At 49.5% G+C, this 23,486-nt stretch overlaps 1 protein-coding gene across 1 annotated transcript; it reads right to left on the minus strand.

Moving 5' to 3' along the window:
• Positions 1-1,353: 1,353 nt before the first annotated feature.
• On the minus strand, positions 1,354-22,040 carry SNRPA1 (small nuclear ribonucleoprotein polypeptide A'). Its single transcript, XM_075346015.1, has 9 exons — positions 21,880-22,040; positions 17,138-17,285; positions 14,358-14,436; positions 14,212-14,258; positions 12,840-12,942; positions 7,047-7,126; positions 6,546-6,621; positions 2,787-2,880; positions 1,354-1,514 (listed from the first exon to the last, which is right to left on the minus strand). The coding sequence occupies exons 1-9, from the start codon at positions 21,959-21,961 to the stop codon at positions 1,444-1,446; spliced, it is 780 nt and encodes a 259-aa protein (XP_075202130.1). The 5' UTR covers positions 21,962-22,040; the 3' UTR covers positions 1,354-1,443.
• Positions 22,041-23,486: the final 1,446 nt, after the last annotated feature.

Consider the following 23,486-nt stretch of genomic DNA (forward strand, 5'->3'; position numbering starts at 1 on the left):
AGGCGAAGCCGGGGCCTAGATTTAACAATGCGGCCGGAAAACAGGCACCATCGGCGCGGTTCTCGGGTGAAAACCAGAGAACCGGCCGGGAATGTCAGAATACATACACAGCACACTCTCCCCCACATTAAAGTACAAGGGACCCCCTGAAAATAACGTCTCAGATACTTAGCTTGTGAGACGCAGGGCCAGGTCCCTGAGGGATGAGTGCTCCGTCCGGCAGGATTCTGAAAGGGCTGCGGATGGAGACCGGTCTCCTGCCAGGCAGGGAGAACCGTGCTGGCTCCCACTTCAAGCCAGAGCCCGAGGGATGGTGAAGGAGCGCGGCATGTAAGGCTCCAGCCCTGAAATCAACCTTAACAACACCGCCGACACAGTGGGGTGAGAAGGGACATGCCGGGAGTCCAGGGTTGGACCCGCTTTTCTTCAAACTCTTTTCCAAAAATCAAAATCAGATGAGAATGCATGTGTGGATGTGTGCCTCCTGAACACAAAGCATTGAACTGGCTAGATTTGGTCATCCAGGGGGTGTATATGCTCTGAGGGAGGAGCTACACTTTTTAGTGTAGTACTTTGTGTGTCCTCCGGAGGCAGAAGCTATACACCCATGGTCTGGGTCTCCCATAAGGAACGATGAAGAAAAACACGGTACAACTCTGCCATGTGTTAATTGTGCACAATGTTACAATAGATTTTTTTCAGTGGATGCATTATGGGTTTGGTATCTGACTGTATAGGGCACATTTCCATGCATCCAAAGTAGAGATGATATAGTGTTTGCATTTAAAAGGGGTTGTTTACTACTAGGACAACCCATTTTCATTCCCCATATAATTAAAAAAGAAAAAAAAAAAAGCCTATACTTCAGTGCCATTTAAGCGATGTTGGAATGCTCGTTCCTGGGGCTCACATGACATTGCTATGACACGCGTGCCCTGCGACCAAATCAGTACCGACTTTCTTCTCCCCCACCTTCAAATGTTTAAGTAATTAACAGGACGTGGGTGGCAGTGACAGCGCTTACTTCCTATTACTTAACCGTATGAAGGCAGGGAGAAGCCAGAGCTGATGTTGGCCATGGGGCTCACGTGTTATCTCGCGAGCCCTGGGAACACAAGTACTGACATCATTGGAACTGTGCCGACACCGGAGCAGAGTATAGGCTTTATTTTTATGGAGGAGCACATAGGAAATGAGAAGGGGTTGGACAACACCTTTAACTATACTGAAATTTGTATGGAAAGGTATTACCTTTTCCGCCAACCTGAAGAGGTCCCTAAAGCTGCTTCTGTATACAATGTGTGGTATTGTACAACCAATTAACTATTACTTTATAGCAATCATACAGCAAAATAAAATACAAAAACTTTTATTGGAAATAAAATTTACAGAGGAAAATTTACAGTGAACAAATTCTGGCAATGGTACATCAAGAATGCTGGCTCAGGACCCATTGACGGCTACGTCTTCCTCCATTTCGTCATCTGCCTCCTCAGAAATGAACACTTCAGTGCCTAAAAATTGTACAAAAAGAAAGCTCATGATTTCTCTCTATTTGTGCGCAGCCTGTATGAGAGCAGGACGACACTAACAAAGAATCACAAAACAATATAAAATGTTTCCACATTTACATTCCTGCTCACTGTAGGCTAAAGGTACCGTCACACATAGGTGCAATCTCGCTAGCGATCTCGTTGAGTCACGGTTTCTGTGACGCAGTAGCGATCCCGTTAGCGATCTTGTTATGTGTGACACCTACCAGTGATCAGGCCCCTGCTGTGAGATCTCTAGTCGTTGCAGAATGGTCCAGGCCATTTCCTTCAAAGGCGATGTCCTGCTGGGCAGGACACATCGCTGTGTTTGACACTGTGTGTGACAGGGTCACAGTGACTGCTGAGATCATTATACAGGTCGCTACTGCGACCTGTATTGTTCCTGCATCGCTGGTAAGATCTGACTGTGTGACATCTCACCAGCGGCTTACCTGCGATCCCTATCAGGTCGCATCATTTTCGGGATCACTCGTAAGTCGTTGTGTGTGACTGGGCCTTTAGAAATCAAACTGAAGTCCAAGGTTTAGTGATGGACAGGCTTGTGTAAGTGTGAATACAGAGAACTGCTCCTTAATGAGCAGAAAAATTAGTAAACTACGGTATGTATCCACAGATCAACCTATTAGACTGAAGCTAGCACGAACCCCTTCACAACCGATGACATACATGTAAGTCATGGGCCACGTCCCTGCCTTTGATGCGGGCTTACACTGAACCCATCTCACAGCACATGCCAGCTTAATCATCAGCCATCAACCGCCTGTTAACCAGTTAAATGCCGCTATCGATCTCTGACAGTGGCATTTAACATGTGCTGACAGCAGGCGCATCACTGATCCTGCCCATCACCGCCATAGTCACATCACGGGGCGCCGATGGAGTGTTATGACAGCTGAGGGATCAACTGATGACCCCCGTTCCAGTCATCATGAACCTCCTGTGAATACCGGTAGTTCAGGAAGCAAAAAGAAGAGAAAAGAAAAAAAAAGTCACAGCCCCAGATCCCAAAAAATGAGAACATTTTGAGTCTCAGGAATTGGTGACAAAAGTGAAATTCTTTTGACAAAATTCTGGATGTTTTTATTCTGGTGAAAACCTAACAAAAAAACCTATCCACATTTGGCATCTAGCAGGATGAATAATGTTATTGAAACTTGTCCTGCAAAAAAAAACAAAAAAAAAAAACTAGTCCTCATACGGCTAGATTGACAAAAAAATGAACGTAAAACTTACCAGGAGCGTGATCTTTCCCAGGAATCTGACCAGACTGCAGCAAACCCTTCAGCCTCTCCACTTCTGCCAGGGTTGTAGCATTAGCAATGGCATTCTGGAACATCACAAAAGGTGAGAAATGTAACCAGTCCCCTTACAAAATTTGCTAGAGGCGTCAGTAACATGTCGTCTAAAACTAGAACGCTTCATTAGAGTATTATGCAAATATGTAATGATCAGCTGTACGCCCCCCTTCTGTGGTGCCCTGATGTAAAACCATGTAAGATGCAAAACATCTGGTGCTCTTCAGTAGGAGCTGTTCTATAGGCCCCGGCAGCAGGGACTGACCAGTGCTGGTTTGCTCCATACAATGGTTTAAAGGGAACCTGTCATCAGAAATTTAGCTATAAACCTAAAAGTTCCCCCTCTGCAGCTCCGGGGCTGCATTCTAGCAAGGTTCCACTAGTTTTTCTGCCCCCTTTTATACCAAAATAAACACTTTATAAAGTTGTACCTTTTCGTATGTAAATTTCATAAATTATCCATGGGGGCGGGCTGCCTGGTGTCCGTTGCTGTCCTCCTGCCGATTTATGCCGCCCCTGAACGCTAAATTTCAAACCTCAGGATGCCGCCCCTGGGCGCCCGAGGTCCCGCGCATGTGCTGTGCGACTGTAGCGGGACTGTGCACTGTGTGCACGTGTGACCGCTGGTGACGTTTTGCGCAGGCACGAGGTTATGGGCGGTGCGGTGTCATCAGCAAGTGCCGCCTATAACCTCGTGACCGCACTTTCCCCTCTTCCTCCAGCGTTCTGCGCTGGCCAAATGACCAGACGTCACCTCCTTCCCATCGTACCCTGCAGCAGGAAATAGATGGGAGGAGCGGAGCAGCACAGGAGAAGAGGAGAATATCTGAACGACGTACAGAGGGGAGAGCGCGGCCACGAGAGCATGGGCGGGCACTTGCGATGCAATCACAGCGCCGCCCATATTCTCGTGCCTGCGACCACGTCACCAGGTGTCCCGGTGTGCACGGTACCTCAGGCGCAGTGGGCGGCGTCCTGAGGGATGATTTGGAGCGTGGGGGGGCGGCGTAAGGGACAGCAACGGACGCCACACGGCCCGCCCCCATGGAGAATTTACAAGATTTTCATACCAAAAAGGTATAACTTTATAAAGTATTTATTTTGGTTTAAAAGGGGGCACAAAAAGTATAGAAACCTTACTAGAATGCAGCCCACGAGCTGCAGAGGGGGAAATATTTAGGTTGAAAGCCAAATTTCTGATGACAGGTTCCCTGTAACCTGGCTTCCACTGGATGTTTAACAGCTGATGAGTGTCGGACCCCCATCAATCTTTATTGAAAAGCTATTCAAAAGGACGAGTCATCAATGCAAAAAAAAAAAAAAAAAAAAAAAGAACACAACGCCTGCAAATCCTACCAAAAAGTAAAGATGGCAGCCTTGTGCCCGCTGGCCTGCCCTGGCCATAAGGCCGGTGAGGAGCGCCCTGCAGCTCCATTCAAAGTATGGCACTAAAGGTAAAACTAACACAGTGGGGCCAACAAAGCTTTAACAACTGCCTATAGGTGATAAAGGGGTATTCTGGTGTACATAAAACTAAGCAAAAGAGAGATGTACACTGTGCAGAATTATTAGACAAATGAGTATTTTGATCACATGATGATTTTTATACATGTTGTCCTACTCCAAGCTGTATATACTTGAGAGCCAACTACCAATTAAGTAAATCAGGTGATGTGCATCTCTGTAATGAGGAGGGGTGCGGTGTAATGACATCAACACCCTATATAAGGTGTGCTTAATTATTAGGCAACTTCCTTTCCTTTGGCAAAATGGGTCAGAAGAGAGATTTGACGGGCTCGGAAAAGTCCAAAATTGTGAGATGTCTTGCAGAGGGATGCAGCAGTCTGGAAATTGCCAAACTTTTGAAGCGTGATCACCGAACAATCAAGCGTTTCATGGCAAATAGCCAACAGGGTCGCAAGAAGCGAGTTGGACAAAAAAGGCTCAAAATAACTGCCCATGAAATAAGGAAAATCAAGTGTGAAGCTGCCAAGATGCCATTTGCCACCAGTTTGGCCATATTTCAGAGCTACAACGTTACTGGAGAATCAAAAAGCACAAGGTGTGCCATACTCGGACATGGCCAAGGTGAGGAAGGCTGAAAAATGACCACCTTTGAACAAGAAACATAAGATAAAACGTAAAGACTGGGCCAAGAAATATCTTAAGACTGATTTTTCAAAGGTTTTATGGACTGATGAAATGAGAGTATACAATAGGATAAAGAGTTGCACACCAGTTACAATGTATAGAGGAATAATGAAAAGCAAAACTGCTATGGGAATACTAGAATGAAAAATACAATGAACTATCTGAAAAAGTGAAAAACATGAAAATGGAATATGCATAACTGCTATGAATATTAGGAATATAAGAGATGTTTAGCCATTGTATTGATCAATAAAAAAGTGCCCCAAAACTACGCCAAGGTACTCTCTTTTTTTGGGGTCCCTAACCTATGTGTAACCTCACCTGCAGTTAAACTTGCTGTTTGCGAAGTAAAGGATCAAGCTATATATGTGAAATAAGACAAATGGCTATGGGTGGGGCAGGGTTCTCAGACAGAAAGTGCATACTAACTAAAGAATGTATGTCTGGAACACCAGTAGTGGGAACAAGGTGCAAAACTCAAAAAACATATGTCTGATGAAATGAGAGTGACTCTTGATGGGCCAGATGGATGGGCCAGAGGCTGGAACAGTAAAGGCCAGAGAGCTCCACTCCGACGCCAGCAAGGTGGAGGTGGGGGTACTGGTATGGGCTGGTATCATCAAAGATGAATTTGTGGGACCTTTTTGGATAGAGGATGGAGTGAAGCTCAACTCCCAGACCTACTGCCAGTTTCTGGAAGACAACTTCTTCAAGCAGTGGTACAGGAAGAAGTTAGTATCGTTCAAGAAAAATGTGATTTTCATGCAGGACAATGCTCCATCACATGCATCCAACTACTCCACAGCGTGGCTGGCCAGTAAAGGTCTAAAAGATGAAAAAAATAATGACATGGCCCCTTTGTTCACCTGATCTGAACCCCATAGAGAACCTGTGGTCCCTCATAAAATGTGAGATTTACAGGGAGGGAAAACAGTACACCTCTCGGAACAGTGTCTGGGAGGCTGTGGTGGCTGCTGCACGCAATGTTGATCATAAACAGATCAAGCAACTGACAATCTATGGATGGTAGGCTGTTGCGTGTCATCACAAAAAAGGTGGCTATATTGGTCACTAATTTTTGGGGGTTTTGTTTTTGCATGTCAGAAATGTTTATTTCTAAATTTTGTGCAGTTATATTGGTTTACCTGGTGAAAATAAACAAGTGAGATGGGAATATATTTGGTTTTTATTAAGTTGCCTAATAATTCTGCACAGTAATAGTTACCTGCACAAACAGATATCCTCCTAAGATAGCCAAATCTAAAAAAAAAAAAAAAAAAACCCACTCCAACTTCCAAAAATATTAAGCTTTGATCTTTATGAGTCTTTTGGGTTAATTGAGAACATAGTTGTTGATCAATAATAAAAAAAAAATCCTCCAAAATACAACTTGCCCAATAATTCTGTACACAGTGCATCAATTCCAAATAATACAAAGTAGTAAGAGGGTCCCTAAGTCCTGGGCAGGCCCGCCACAACAAACAGCCAAGACAATGCGAGACCAACGACACTGAACAGCTCTGACCTAGAGCGACAGGACATTTACCTTAATGGCTTCCACTTCACTTGGTGAGGGACCAGATTTCTTCTTTTCTGGTTGTAAGCCTGCACCGGGAGTGAATCTATAGACAGAAGGGAAGACAAAGGTTTACACAAAGATCAGTTCCCAGAAGGTTCTTGGCTTCTCTCATCTTTCAGTGGTTTCACCATGAAAGTGATTTCAACCCAGTGTAGTATCTTATCTTGGTTAACAACTGATACATAAAGAAAGCTTCTCCAGAAGCACCTTGTGGAAAGTGGATTTGTGGTCTAGAAGAAAGGAGCGTGGCATGATTACACGATCAGACAATGTTCGTAGATCGTTCAGCCTTTAAATATTAGAGATGAGAGACGGGTCGCTTGAGACTAAGATGCAACTGATGCCATAATTGTAGGTGGACAGTGCAATATATGATATGTGCCATCTGCAGAATTCTATTATGAAGATGATGGAGGAAGGTGCTTGTGAAGGAAACTTTCAAGCTTCAGACAGAAATTCGTATCTTACGTTTTTGATCTCTTGGCAATGTCCTTTGCAAGCTGTGCACCCCGCTTGCCCTTGAACATACTCGCTGCTTCTTGTCGCTCCTGAAGCGATACCATACACAGAGTTAAATGAGAATCAGCAACAGCAAACTGAAGACTGGGGCTAACTGCTCAGCAGTCTGGTTACAAGAAAACCAAGCCTCGGAGTAAAGCAAAGCCTTCTAGGACGGCACCGAAAACACGGGGGTCTCTGTGGGCCGGCGACACTCCTATGTGCAGAACATTGACACTGCTGCTGCGGATAGTCCACTATAAACAAAAAAGCCATCTTCTGATTTAAATAATCTGAGAGCTGCATGGTGCAGGGACAGAGGCCCTGATTCCAGCGATGTGTCACTTACTGATCTCCTTACTGTAATTTTGACCCAATCAGTTTTCTCTGCTGCAGAACTACCTGATGAGCGCTGTATAACTCGCCCACTGATTAGCAGCTTTCGGAGTACACTGTGCATAGGCAGAAAGCGGCCAGTGGTGTGGGTGGAGTTATACAGAGATAATAAATATGGAGGACTACATGACAGCAGGTTGACTGGTCCTTTAGTGATAATCTGCTGATAAAATTGTGATTTTATCAAAACTACAGCAAACAGCCCAGTAAGTTAAAATCACTGGAATTGTGATCTCTGTATCATGATGCTCTCAGATGACAGAAAAAATACCTGGTAACAGAGTATCCTTAAAGGGATACAGATTTGGTGTCTATAAGCTGCAGCCACCAGCAGTGTGCCCTTATATACAGCATTCCAGAATCTATATATATAATTGCCTTATTCTGTCTGTCTGTCTGTCTGTCTGTCTGTCTGTCTGTCTGTCTGTCTGTCTGTCTGTCTGTCTGTCTGTCTGTCTGTCTGTCTGTCTGTCTGTCATGCTCCGAAATTGTGTCCTTACGGTGACACAAAGCTGATTGGCCGCTGGGCTCGCCATGGCCCCGCCCCCCCACACGGATTGGCCGCTCGCCCAGGCTGCGCCCCCACACGGATTGGCCAGCCGCTCGCCCAGGCTCCGCCCCCCCCACAGATTGGCCTCTCGCCCCGGCACCCTGCAGGCATTGGCAATTCGGCCACGCCACGCCCCGCCCCCCTCACGCAATGCACGTTAGCTCTGGCCCCACCCCCTCCCTCCTCCCGCGCATTTCTCGAACTGACACGGCTGTCACGGAGGTGAGTACGGTACTCCCTGGCCACCCCCCCCCCTCCCCCCCCGCCCCCGCCCCCGCCCCCGCTCGCACAGGACTGGTGTGGATACGTTGCTAACCATGCTCGCATGGTTACAAGCGCTGTCACGGAGGTGAGTACTGTACTCCCTCCCCCCCCCGGCCCCCGCTCGCACGGCAGTGGTGGGAGTGGTGTGGATACGTTGGTATCAAGCCCATCAAGGTCCTGCTGCGCCAGAAGATCCACACGCACACACACAAACATACACACACATCAGATCACACTCACACTCACTCTTACACACACCTCACACACACCTCACATCGCATCCACATACTCACAACATCCTGGGATATCGCTTGCTTCTCGGCGGCGAAAATGTGCTGTTGTGATCTTCCAGGACCTGACGGAGGATCACATGGCCAGAAGCATGTGATATCCCCGGATGTTGTGAGTATGAGCGCGTAAGTGCGATATCGTCAGTGTCTGTGTGTGTGAGTGTATGCGATCGGGTGTGTGTGAGTGTATGCGATCGGGTGTGTGTGAGTGTATGCGATCGGGTGTGTGTGAGTGTATGCGATCGGGTGTGTGTGAGTGGATGCGATCGGGTGTGTGTGTGAGTGGATGCGATCGGGTGTGTGTGTGAGTGGATGCGATCGGGTGTGTGAGTGAGTGGATGCGATCGGGTGTGTGAGTGTCGGCAGAGGACCAGGCCGTGCTGGAGGAGGCTGGGAACAGAGAGGCTGATCATGGGGAAGAGGGGAATGCTGATGCTGAAGGAGGCTGGGATGGGAAGGCTGGGAGGAAGGAGGCTGGGACGAGAGAGGCTGATCCTCAGGAAGGCTGAGGAGGGGAGGCTGATGCTGAGGGAGGCTGGAAGGAGAGAGGCTGAGCAAACGTGCTCCATCCGCCATACTGCGCACTCCCCATCGTGCTGCATCCCCCATGCTGCGCACTCCCAAACGTGGTCCATCCGCCATGCTGCGCACTCCCAAACGTGGTCCATCCGCCATGCTGCGCACTCCCAAACGTGCTCCATCCGCCATGCTGCGCACTCCCAAACGTGCTCCATCCGCCATACTGCGCACTGGAGCACGTTTGGGAGTGCGCAGCATGGCGGATGGAGCACGTTTGAGAATGCGCAGCATGGCGGATGGAGCACGTTTGGGAGTGCGCAGCATGGCGGATGGAGCACGTTTGGGAGTGCGCAGCATGCCGGATGGTGCACGATCGGGAGTGCGCAGTATGGCGGATGGAGCACGTTTGGGAGTGCGCAGCATGGCGGATGGAGCACGTTTAGAAGTGCGCAGCATGGCGGATGGACCACGTTTGGGAGTGCGCAGCATGGCGGATGGAGCACGTTTAGGAGTGCGCAGCATGGCGGATGGAGCACGTTTGCAAGTGCGCAGCATGGCGGGTGGAGCACGATGGGAGGTGCACACCTCCCCCCAACACACACACACACGCGCACTGCACAACACACACACACTAGGAATCACAAACAACGCCCTACACAGACACCCACACAGACAACGCTGCACACACAAATATACGCACATACTGCACAACACACACATTGCTCAAAACATACCTCCCCCCAAAACACACCACACCCACACAAACCGCACAACACACACACACAACGCTACAGACACACAGCGCTCCACAAACAACGCAACACACGCAACACACATACAACACCGCTCTCACCCCCCGCGACACTCAGAACATGTACAGCGCCCTACACAAACACTTGGTAACTACACACAACAACATCTATATATATATATATAACAAAAATCATACATGAACTACACAATACGTAAATTCTAGAATACCCGATGCGTAGAATCGGGCCACCTTCTAGTAGTGTATATAAGAGCCCAGGCCGCACTGTGTATAATGCAAACCAAAAAAAAAAACAAAACACACACTTATTATGCTCACCTAGGGGGCAGTCTGGTCCGATAGGAGTCGCTGCTCTCCAGTCCGGCGCCTCCTCTCTGCAGCAATCTCCATCCTCTTCCTATCCAGTCCAGTGTGGATGACGCATGTACCTCATCTACACAGCCCAGCATTGCGGCCCTGCGCAGGTGCACTTTGATCTGTTCTGCTGAGGGCACATCAAAGTACTGTAATGCGCAGATGTGAGGAAAGGTTAAAGATCGCCCGCGCATGCGCAACACAATACTTTGATCGCCCTGAGCAGGACCTCTATGCCGGCTAGGGTGGATGATGTAGGACGCGTCATGCACACGGGCCTCAAAAGAAGGACGGCGATCGCCGCAGAGAGGAACCTGCGGACTGGAGACCAGTGACACCCATCGGACTGGACCGCCCCCCTAGGTGAGTATTATAAAAAAAATGTTTTTTACGTTGAACACAGCGGCCTGGGCTCTTATATACAGCATTCTGGAATACAGTATATAAAAGCTCACTGGTGGTGGCCACAGCTTATAGTTGCCAAATCTGGTAACAAGTTCCCCATGCCCTCAAACCCAACAGCTTCCATATCTGTATGTCAAAACTCTCTCCCTAACCAGCACCCAGCCCTGTGTAATGCTATTGAATAAAATCAATTGTTAAATAAAGAACTTCTAAATTGCGCTGTTCCTCTGCTAATTAAGGCCTTGACTAGTCAACAGAACGTTCGTTTCCCAGACTAGTCTGCTTCAGCGAGGTGCAATGCACATGATCGGAAGAGCAGCTTCTAATCATAAGAGGTGCACCTCACTGAAGCTGGGACGAGTACACACGAATTCAGAAGAGGCGCAATGTGAGCGAACCAAGCCGCACACATACGCGAGATTTCCAGGAGCTGTAGGTAACAGACTTGTGGAAATCCTGTTCTCTCATCCAAAAGGGGCGTGAAAACATGGGAAGACGGCAGACTAGGTTGGGGAGACAATGCCCCACTGACTAGTCAAGGCCTAGTTGGCATAGGAAAAGTGGAGTAATAAGTCACTTTTTTAACCATTTACTTATGTGAATAGCATTTTATACAGGGCTGTTCAGGCAGAGCGTTTGGGCATACAGATATGAATGCTGCTTGGCTGGAGGCACAGGGGACCGGACCGTTTCCCTTTTATGAGAAAGTGAGTTATATTGAATGAGTGAATCTAAAGCCTAATATAGAAATAGAAAAAGTTACATTTTTATTCAACAGCCAATTTAAGGGTTTGTTCACATGGAGGGTTTTTTGCTTGGATTTTGAAAAGCACCATCGTCAAAATCCACTTCAAAAATAGACTTTTTTGTGGATTTTGTGGCAGATCTTCATATGAAAAAAATCTCAGGGTGACCATACCCCAAGTCTACCACCTCCTTTCTGCCATATCTGGCACTAACACTACAATATAGCGGTGATTTAATTCCCCTCATCCTGATGAAGCGACTTTCAACATTTATACAGCAAAGCTGACAAGTAAATGCAACTTCAAATAATGTAAATTAAGTTTATAATAAAATGATATTTCTTCAGTAAAAATAGATTCCAACTGCTTTACGCAAATTGCGATCCCACACATGACGTTCTCTGCAGGTAATGCCTTGCCTATACTGCTATGGACAATCGGCATTGTCATTTTTACGCTTTAAGGCTTTGTGCGCACTAGAAATGTGAAGTTTCTCAAGAAAATTTCTTGAGAAACTTCTGGGAGTGGAAGATTTCCGGACCTCCGGAAAAAATCCGCACCAAATCCGCATGCGGATTTGCCGCGATTTTCCCGCAGGTACCTGCGGAAAAGAATTGACATGCTCATTTTCTCAAGAAATTTTCTCAAGAAAATCTTCAAGGAAATTTCTTGAGAAAAATCCACAGCGTGCGCACAGCTATTTTTTTTTCACATAGGATTTGCTGGGAAATGTCTGCACAAAGATTGCGGAAATTTCTTGAGAAATGTCTGCAGCAAATCCGCGGGTAAATCCACGGTTGAAACGGCCTAGTGCGCACATAGGCTAAAAGGCAGTTTGTAAGCATAAAATGATTGTTGGGATCAAGCACAGGCGCTCGGTTGAGCTGTGTGGTTATACCACGGCTGCGTGTACCTACCCACCTACTTGTTTTCCCATCTATCTCCGCGCTTGACTGACAGCTCTGACTTTAAAAAGAGATGGATGAATAACACGTAGGTAGGAAGGTGCACAACTCATCAGCTACGCCAAGGGTGCTCCCTGTAAAGGGACTGTTCAAACCAAGTACAGGACCTCGGTGGGTCATGGCGGCCAAACATTGCTTGTTTTCCCTCAATCTCTGCCCACTCCTCATCTTTGATTAACAACTCTGGCTTCATAGAGCAGAGAAGGGCAGAGATCGATAGAAAAGAAGTAGGTGAGAAGGCGCACCTAAGTGATCAGCCCCGCGGGCCAAGATGGCAGAGTGCCAGTATTTAGACAAAACAGTCATTCTGTGAGGACAGAAACGCTCATTCTCCCCATACAAGGTTATAATTTGTAACCGAACAATTGGTGTAACACTGGTGGTATAAACTATAGTAGAATTCATTGGAACTGCTCACATACTTGTGATAACACAGAACATCTTTTCTCCTACAGAGAATATTAGTTAGCGCCGAGTAAAGACATCAGAGAAGACCACTTACTGCCAGCCTGACTTTCTGGAAATCCAGCACACGGACCTGTGGTAATTTGTAAACCACGTACAATCTGTAATGTCGCTTGTTAATGACTGGATTTCTTAATAAACTGAAAAGAATAAACATAGTTATAATGACTTGGGGGTGATGGCTACACGGGTAAGCAACTACCAAGATTTGTATTTGGTCCCTGGGCACGTGCCTTTGTTGGAGCTTCCGGAAAAATGCTCAAGTTCCCCATTGATTTCCATTATACTCGGTACACCAGTCTAGCCCGTCTGAGCGTCCGACTGCTTGATACGAGCATGGTAGTGCTCTCGCATCACTATTTATTCAGAAGACAGGCAGATGATCTGCATAATACATTCTCTATTGAAAGGAGGAATTTTCTCCTTGAAGCTTTATTTCTAAGAGAAAATAGCGTTTCCAGTTGTGATGGACGTGATTATATGAAGATACCCAAAATAAACGACAAAATGGTGCGTGCAACCATATCTGTACTCCGACATTTAAAAGACATTTTTCCTGTCAATTGAGTTTGGAATTTTCAGAATGAAGTAACATATCTACTTTTGCTTTCTAGTATTATAGAAAAATTATAGTATAAAAAAAAATGTTGGGACATCTCTCTTATTTCTATGTCATATTACTTTTGTCTTTGAATTGCTTGAAATCTTATATATGATACGATTAAGAAATTGGGCCCTTGGGAAGGATTCCAGAATCTTTCCCAAGAGACCATTATAAAGCATCTAAACTTTCTCAAAAAGTCTTTTTCCTCCTTTGATCAGAGCAACATTGATTATTACATCACTGTGTGGTTATGGTATGCATACATATATCAGACTCGTAATTTCGACTACAGAGAACTAAGGGTCATGCACTCCTTAGTGTGCATGCCTAAATCACAGTAGGCACTAAATAATGCCTTTTGGGGCCTAGAGACACCACATGCTATTCTTACACGATATGAGCCCTTGGCATGTACCAATGTATGAATGCAGTCTACGATGTCCAAGCAACCGACACTACAGAGGGGGAGAGGTTCTTCAATCTGTCGTGTTCTCCATGGCTACCAAACTGAATTATAATCTCTTTTCTAACATTAAATCTTGCTTTATTAAGCATTAGGGAAGTCTTATTTAAATGGATATTTATATATCAAGTGAAGCTTTACTTAAATGGAAACACTCCTTTTAGCACAGATTCTTATTTTTGGGCAAGTTAGTATTGGTCCAGTAGAAAAGCCACCGGTCTCACGACCAGCCCAGAATTACTCTTATGAGCTCCAGGCCCCTTTCCTCCCATAAGCTTCATGTTTATACAGATTATATATCGCATCTGTAAACTAGATTTATGTAGTACAATAATGCCTTACCAGAGATATGTGAGATTCTTAAGTGTTGACAGATTATCCAAGTCACCCTGAGGATAAAATAGTGGATAAATATATCACATTAATGCTGTAAAACGTCAAATACAATACACAAAAGGAGGGGAAAAAAAAAAAAAAAAAAATCTTACCAGTTCCATAATGCTATTATTAGTGAGGATCAGCTCATTGAGATTAGGTATAACCTGCTCAAGTCCTTCCCCAACACGGCTATAAAAAACAAAAAAACAAAAAAAAAACCACACAAGATTAGATTATTACTATTCCAGGTCAGAAACACAAAGCTGGGATAAAATATAAATGATCCATTTATTTTAACTATCTTTACTCGAAGTGTAATAGTCACCAAATGTTTAAAGGGGTTATCCACTTTTTTTTTTTTTAAACCATAGAAAGCAACGAGATTGTATTTTTTTGCTGTGTTTTTTTCAATGGTATTTCGCACTGTGTTTTTGGTGACTAAAACAAACTATTAAAGGGAACCTGTCCCCAGTTTTTCAGCATATAAGCTGTGGCCACCACCAGTGGCTAACATGCTGTATATAAGAGCCCAGGCCGCTGTGTACAACATAAAAATCACTTTATAATACTCACCTAACGGTCGCGCTGCAGTGGAGTTTGTCCGTTGTCCGGTGTCGGCGCCACCTGTTTCGGCCATCTTCGTCCTCCTTCTGAAGCCTGTATGCATGACGCGTCCACGCAGGCGCACTACAATAATTTGATCTGCCCTGCTGAGGGCAGATCAAAGTGCGCCTGCGCAGGACCTCAATGCCGGCGAGTGTGGATGACTTAGGGGTACTTCTCACATAGAAAGATCATTAGCGAGATCGCTGCTGAGTCACGGTTTTTGTGACGCACCAGTGACCTCATTAGCGATCTCGCTGTGTGTGATACTGAGCAGCGATTTAGCCCCTGCTGTGAAATCGCTGCTCGTTACACACAGTGCTGGTTCATTGTTTGGACGTTGCTCTCCCACTGTGAAGCACACATCGCTGTGTTTGACAGCGAGAGAGCAACGATCTGAATGTGCAGGGAGCCGGCTTCTGGCAGCCTGCGGTATGCTGTAACCAAGGTAAATATCGGTTAACCAAGCGAAGGGCTTTGCTTGGTTACCCGATATTTACCTTGGTTACTAGCGTCCGCCGCTCTCAGGCTGCCAGTGCTGGCTCCCTGCACACGTAGCCAGAGTACACATCGGGTAAATAAGCAAAGCGGTTTGCTTATTAACCCGATGAGTACTCTGGCTAGGAGTGCAGGGAGCCAGCGCTAAGAATTGTGCGCTGGTAACCAAGGTAAATATCGGGTAACCAAGCGATATTTACCTTAGTTACCAAGCGCAGCATCGCTTCCACGAGTCGCTGGTAGCTGGTGAGATCTGCCTGATTGACAGCTCACCAGCGACCATGTAGCAACGCACCAGCGATCCTGACCAGGTCAGATCACTGGTGGGATCGCTGGAGCGTCGCTAAAGTGTGACGGTACCCTTAGACGCGTCATGCACCCTGGCTTCAGAAAAAGGACAAAAGGTGGCCGAAAGAGGCGGCGCCGACACCAGACAACGGAGACACCCATCTGACTCAAATCCACCACAGCGCGACCGTCAGGTATGTATTATAAAGTGTTTTTCATGTTCTACACAGCGGCCTGGGCTCTTATATACAGCATGTTAGAATGCTTTATATAAGAGCCCACTGATGGGGGCCGCCGCTTATATGCCGAGAAACCGGTGACAGGTTCACTTTAAACAGTCTGAATGTAGTTGTGACGCCCTGGACTAGCCAGGTAGTCACATACATACCAACATACACACCCCCCACCCTAGAGAGTAACAACAGTCAATCAAAAACCTCCTTGCCTCCCTCCAAGGTCTGATGTCCACACCAGGTGGGGCGGAGCCATGCGGTTGGCCCCACCCACCGAGGAGTTCACAGGCCTGGAGGCGGGAAAAGTGTCAGATGAGTTTAGGAGGTGGAAGTGAGAGGAGTAAACACTTCAGGTGTCTGGGTAGGAGCCCAGGCACTGACAGCAAGGTTGGCAGACGGTGGTGGCCGTCTGCAGGAGTTGGTGGAACTCTGCGAAGCCATAAGGACCGGGGTCGGGCGTTAGCCCGCCGGTACCGAACCGGGGAGCGGAGTGAAGCTAAGCACACAGGCAGGACCCGCCGTCAATAGTCAAATCCAAGTGTGACAGGAACCCCAGGGGTTTCCAAACAACCAAGTCCCGGCAGAAGGCAACAGTCCACACCGTGAGGATATACAGCCACCGCCACAGGCTAGAGATCAAAGGGCCAGCGCCTGCAGGCAAAACGGGCTCCTACGGCACCTATACGCCGGGGAGCGGACTACCGGTGGGCAACCACAGGAGTCAGAACACTCTAAAAAGGTGCAGGGAAAGACAGCCACCATCAGCCGTCCGGGGAGAGCACAACAACAACACTGCAGCCGGCTGCGGGACCCGTCCATCCGACCGTTTTGGTTTACCAGAGACTCTGTCACTGATTGAGTGAGTACACCAGTGCCGTCCGGCACCGCGCCGCGCAGTCCCTGCACCCCAGCCATCCAGCCTCCCCGTTACATCACCGGTCCCCGGGATCACCAACCCCCCTACCCACGGAGGGGACAACATCCCAGCTGCACCCTACCATCTCTCCCGAGAACCCCATTACCAGCAGAGGTGGTGCCACGTCCCATGGGTGGCGTCACGAACAATCTCCCTAAACATACCACCCCTTTTCACTCACTGGCGAGGAGCGCTGCTCGAGTCCCCGGGTCCGGCCCACCGCTCGAGCAGCAGCAGCAGAAGTCCCGGACCCGAGCGTGGCGAGCGCGTTCTCCTCCGTCCGCGACATAGTGATCCGGCACAGCAGACACTTAATAGCAGAAAGAAGGGTAATGACCATGGACAACCTTACCAGATTCTGTTATTGTTCAGCAATAAGCATTTAAGTCTCTTCAGCAACGGAAAACCGTCCATCTTCCTGATCTCATTGTCTGAGAAATCGATAGTATCAAACTGGTCCAATGTGGCCCCGAGATTTTCAATTACTGGGATTTTGTAGCCTAGAGTGAACAAAGATATTGAAATTATTTTAATACACATATAAAACGCGGTTGGCATAGACAGCCAAGCCCAAAAGTGATGGCACCCTGAAGTTGTTCTAAAAGAATAACGTATTTCTCTCAAATTATTATTGCAATTACACGTTTATTTTCTTTGTGCGTATTGAAACAAACAAAAAAAAATAAATGGCACAATGACCATAATTTCAAACAAAACTCAATTGGATGGACCAAATTGTTGCCAACTTTCCAAAATTGTGGGTAAACAACTTTGTTTCAAGCATGTGATGATTGTTCAAATTCACCTGTTGCAAGTAACAGGTGTGGGCAATATGAAAATCCCACCTGAAACCAGACAAAAGGGGAGAAGTTGACTCATGTCTGTCAATGACTTTCTCATAGGGGGTAAATGAACGTTCGGGCAAGTGAGCGACGCTGTGTATGGGTGTTCTGGATAAGAAGATATCCAAAATAACAGTACTCAAAATGGCGCTTAAACCGCGTATCGCACCACGTCTGCACTCAGAAATCAGAAGACTCAGTACTTTTCTGTGATTAATGCGAATTCAGCTCATTATTAAAAATGATGAAATATATATCTGGTTTCTTTCCTGCTGCTTGACCAATAGTAAAAGAATATGCGTCCAGAGAATTAGCTATAAATATTAGAAGTTCCTTAATAAAGTCAGTCTTGTTCCTCTTTTGATCAAAGCTCTTTGGTCTGGGTGGATAATTTATGCATAGAGATATCTGACTCATAATTCGGCTACAGACAGCCTAATGGTGCACAAACCTTTGATTATGTGCACACGCTGCATTTTTTTTACGCTGCGTTTGTGGCCGCTAAAAACGCACAAAAACGCACCCGCGGCAAAAAACGCATGCGTTTTTATCGCGATTTGGGGCGTTTTTGCATCTCTGCATTTTTCCAATGCATTGCATGGGGGGAAAACGCAGAAAAACGCAGGAAAGAATTGACATGCTCATTTTTTCTAAGCTCAAAAACGCAGCTAAAAACAAAAAAAAAAAAGTTGTGTGAGAACAGCAAAAATGAAAACTCAGACTTTGCTGGGGAAGGAAAGTCATGCAGTTTTGAGGCCAAAAACACACCCGAAAAACGCCGCGAAAAACGCACTGTGTGCACATAGCCTTAGGGCGGCTTTGCACGTTGCAACATCGCACGTGCGATGTCGGTGGGGTCAAATCGAAAGTGACGCACATCCGGTGTCACTTTCGACATCATAGTGTGTAAATGCTAGATGATACGATTAACGAGCGCAAAAGCGTCGTTATCGTATCATCGTTGCAGGCTCCGACTTTTTCATAATTATGCTGCCGCGACAGGTACGATGTTGTTCCTCGCTCCTGCGGCAGCACACATCGCTGTGTATAACGCCGCAGGAGCGAGGAACATCAGCTTACCTGCCGCCGGCGGCTATGCGGAAGGAAGGAGGTGGGCAGGATGTTTACATCCTGCTCATCTCAGTCCCTACGCCGCCTGCCATGTGACGTCGCTATGACGCCGCATGACCCACCCCTTAGGAAGGAGGCGGGTCGCCGGCCACAGCGACGGTCGCAGGGCAGGTGAGTGCATGTGAAGCTGGCGTAGCGATAATTTTCGCTACGCCAGCTATCACAAGATATCGTACCTGCGACGGGGGCGGGGACTATCGCGTGCGACATCGCAGCATCGGCTAGTGATGTCGCAACGTGCAAAGCCCACCTTAGAGTGCAGCCCAAATCTGGAAATCCTCAGGGTTCATTAGCATAATGTATCTAATGCTAAATGCCCGTGTGTCCCCAGCCTTAGGGTACCATCTCACTAAATGACGTACCAGCGATTCCGACCATGATACGACCTGGTCAGGATCGCTGGTGCCTCGCTACTTGGTCACTGGTGAGCTGTCAATCAGGCAGATCTCACCAGCAACCAGCCACTCTGCGCTTGGTAACCGGGGTAAATATCGGGTAACTAAGCAAAGCACTTTGCTTGGTTACCCGATATTTACCCTGGTTACCAGTGTACACCGCTTAGCGCTGGCTCCCTGCACACGTAGCCAGGGTAAATATCGGGTAACTAAGCAAAGTGCTTTGCTTAGTTACCCGATATTTACCCTGGTTACCAGCGTATGCTGCTTACACAGAGTTGGTGCTCGTTGGTCTCCCGCAGTCAAACACGCCGATGTGTGCTGCACAGCGGGAGACCGAGCAAAAATGAACCAGAACAGTGTGTAATGATCAGTGATTTCACAGCAAGGGCCAGGTCGCTGCTTAGTGTCACACACAGCGAGATCGCTGATGAGGTCACTGGTGCGTCACAAAACCTGTGACTCAGCAGCGATCTCGCTCTGTGAGAAGTACCCCTTAGTTTCGTTCTCACATAACTTGCAAAGCGCTTTTCAAAACAAACAACTTGATATTTACTTATTAAAAATCCTCACCATTGTCAAGAATGGAAAGATTTTCAAATTTTATCGGTCACTGCTGGTTGTCAAGGTTACCAGCCGTCTCAGCAGTCTATCAGAGTTGGATGGTTTCCTAAAAACTAGAACTTGTAAGCGCTGCTCTGAAGCTGCCTCAATCGCTGAACCACACTGCAAGATCTCAAACATGGCCAACTTCAGTGTTTCTGTGATCCTCCAATACTGCTCTGGTCAGTTACCTCTGAAGTATCTGAGAGAGTACGGTTCAGGCCACCAGCACATCACAGGCCCCCGCGCAGGAGCCAGCTGCACATCACAGGCCCCCGCGCAGGAGCCAGCTGCACATCACAGGCCCCCGCGCAGGAGCCAGCTGCACATCACAGGCCCCCGCGCAGGAGCCAGCTGCACATCACAGGCCCCCGCGCAGGAGCCAGCTGCACATCACAGGCCCCCGCGCAGGAGCCAGCTGCACATCACAGGCCCCCGCGCAGGAGCCAGCTGCACATCACAGGCCCCCGCGCAGGAGCCAGCTGCACATCACAGGCCCCCGCGCAGGAGCCAGCTGCACATCACAGGCCCCCGCGCAGGAGCCAGCTGCACATCACAGGCCCCCGCGCAGGAGCCAGCTGCACATCACAGGCCCCCGCGCAGGAGCCAGCTGCACATCACAGGCCCCCGCGCAGGAGCCAGCTGCACATCACAGGCCCCCGCGCAGGAGCCAGCTGCACATCACAGGCCCCCGCGCAGGAGCCAGCTGCACATCACAGGCCCCCGCGCAGGAGCCAGCTGCACATCACAGGCCCCCGCGCAGGAGCCAGCTGCACATCACAGGCCCCCGCGCAGGAGCCAGCTGCACATCACAGGCCCCCGCGCAGGAGCCAGCTGCACATCACAGGCCCCCGCGCAGGAGCCAGCTGCACATCACAGGCCCCCGCGCAGGAGCCAGCTGCACATCACAGGCCCCCGCGCAGGAGCCAGCTGCACATCACAGGCCCCCGCGCAGGAGCCAGCTGCACATCACAGGCCCCCGCGCAGGAGCCAGCTGCACATCACAGGCCCCCGCGCAGGAGCCAGCTGCACATCACAGGCCCCCGCGCAGGAGCCAGCTGCACATCACAGGCCCCCGCGCAGGAGCCAGCTGCACATCACAGGCCCCCGCGCAGGAGCCAGCTGCACATCACAGGCCCCCGCGCAGGAGCCAGCTGCACATCACAGGCCCCCGCGCAGGAGCTCCGCGCACATCACAGGCCCCCGCGCAGGAGCTCCGCGCACATCACAGGCCCCCGCGCAGGAGCTCCGCGCACATCACAGGCCCCCGCGCAGGAGCTCCGCGCACATCACAGGCCCCCGCGCAGGAGCTCCGCGCACATCACAGGCCCCCGCGCAGGAGCTCCGCGCACATCACAGGCCCCCGCGCAGGAGCTCCGCGCACATCACAGGCCCCCGCGCAGGAGCTCCGCGCACATCACAGGCCCCCGCGCAGGAGCTCCGCGCACATCACAGGCCCCCGCGCAGGAGCTCCGCGCACATCACAGGCCCCCGCGCAGGAGCTCCGCGCACATCACAGGCCCCCGCGCAGGAGCTCCGCGCACATCACAGGCCCCCGCGCAGGAGCTCCGCGCACATCACAGGCCCCCGCGCAGGAGCTCCGCGCACATCACAGGCCCCCGCGCAGGAGCTCCGCGCACATCACAGGCCCCCGCGCAGGAGCTCCGCGCACATCACAGGCCCCCGCGCAGGAGCTCCGCGCACATCACAGGCCCCCGCGCAGGAGCTCCGCGCACATCACAGGCCCCCGCGCAGGAGCTCCGCGCACATCACAGGCCCCCGCGCAGGAGCTCCGCGCACATCACAGGCCCCCGCGCAGGAGCTCCGCGCACATCACAGGCCCCCGCGCAGGAGCTCCGCGCACATCACAGGCCCCCGCGCAGGAGCTCCGCGCACATCACAGGCCCCCGCGCAGGAGCTCCGCGCACATCACAGGCCCCCGCGCAGGAGCTCCGCGCACATCACAGGCCCCCGCACAGGAGCTCCGCGCACAGCGGCCCCCGCACAGGAGCTCAGCACAGCGGCCCCCGCAGGAACCAGCTGCACATCACAGGCCCTGCACAGGAGCCATCAGCTACGTTAGTAAATGCGGCGGTCACACAATGGCCGCAGTCGGCTCTTACCCCGCAGGTCCAGCTCCCTGTCCCGCACCGCATTCGTGTACTGCGCCGCCTCCTCGATTAAGTCTGCTGTGAGCTTCACCATGTTGGCGCCTGCGGAGAATGAGAACACGCCGCTGCCGCCGCTACACAGAATGGCCGAGCCTCACACGTCACTTCCGGGAAGAATGAACGTGGTTCAAAGGCGACCAATCACGACACGGGAGATGTCAGACCAGACAGAAGATGATCACCGACTGAATCGAGCGCACGATTGTCCAGGATCTGTTATCTTGCCTGGCAGCTCAGTGACCGGCTCGTATGCTGCCAGTGCACAGTGCGCAGCTGTGTGAAGCCTCGGGACGTCACACACGTGTCATTAGCAGTACGTGGCTGATGCTATGATGTGTGCTTGTTCATTGCTATGGTTTAAGAGCTTTAGGGGTACTTTGCACGTTGCGACATCGCTACTGTGAAAGTGACGCACATCCGGCGCCGGTAACGACGTTGCAACGTGTAAAGCCTAGAAGCACCGATAAACGATCGCAAAAGCGTCATAAATCGGTGATCTGTGTAGTGTCGGTCATTTCCATAATTTCGCTGCAGCGACAGGTACGATGTTGTTCCTCGCTCCTGCGGCAGCACACATCGCTGTGTATGAAGCCGCAGGAGCGAGGAACATCTCCTACCTGCCTCCCGCCTGCAATGAGGAAGGAATAAAGGAGGTGGGCGGGATGTTTACATCCCGCTCATCTCTGCTCCTCCGCTTCTATTGGCCGCCTGCCGTGTGATGTCGCTGTGACGCCGCACGACCCGCCCCCTTAGGAAGGAGGCGGGTCGCCGGCCAGAGCGACGTCGCAGGGCAGGTAAGTGCATGTGAAGCTGCCGTAGCGATAATGTTCGCTACAGCAGCTATCACAAGAGATCGCAGCTGCAACGGGGGCGGGGACTATCGCGCTCGGCATCGCTACAATTGGCTAGCGATGTCGCAGCGTGCAAAGTACCCCTAGGCTGTGTGCACCCCATGACTGCGGGGACGCGGGTCCGTTTCAATACAGTGGTGACACTGACAGGAAAGATCAAGCCGGCGGTATAATAATAACAACATTTATTAAAACCAACTCGCCCCTGTTTTCATGGGGAGGAAAAATATAAATAAATTAACCTAACTGGAAATGGACTAAACAATAACCCTAGCCCCAGCAACGTACTGTATATATAAGAAATCTGTCTTTCCCTTCCAGGAGAATGCCCACATATCTCTGGTCCCAGTGAGAGGGGGTCTTCCCTTGGGCCCACAATGCCGCTCCCTCCTCTAAATGTGACCAGACCTAAACAGGGCTAGTTTCTACAGGGAAGCCGTGATATGTGGCCTTTCTCCTGGATCACAATCTTAAAGTGAACCTGTCAGGTCCAATATGCATCCAGGACCACGAGCAGTTCTGGGTGCATATTGCTAATCCCTGCCTATCCGTCCCTGTATACACTAGCATAGATTAAGAGATCTTTAGAAAAAGTATTTCTAAAGATATTTTATCGTATGCTAATGAGCGAGGGGACTAGTCCCAAGGGTGTTGCTTTCCTTGCTAGTCGGCCCCATTAGCATGCTGGCACGCCCCTGTGGGCATACT

This window comes from Anomaloglossus baeobatrachus, chromosome 4 (genome assembly GCF_048569485.1).
Source record: "Anomaloglossus baeobatrachus isolate aAnoBae1 chromosome 4, aAnoBae1.hap1, whole genome shotgun sequence".
Lineage (NCBI taxonomy): Eukaryota > Metazoa > Chordata > Amphibia > Anura > Aromobatidae > Anomaloglossus > Anomaloglossus baeobatrachus.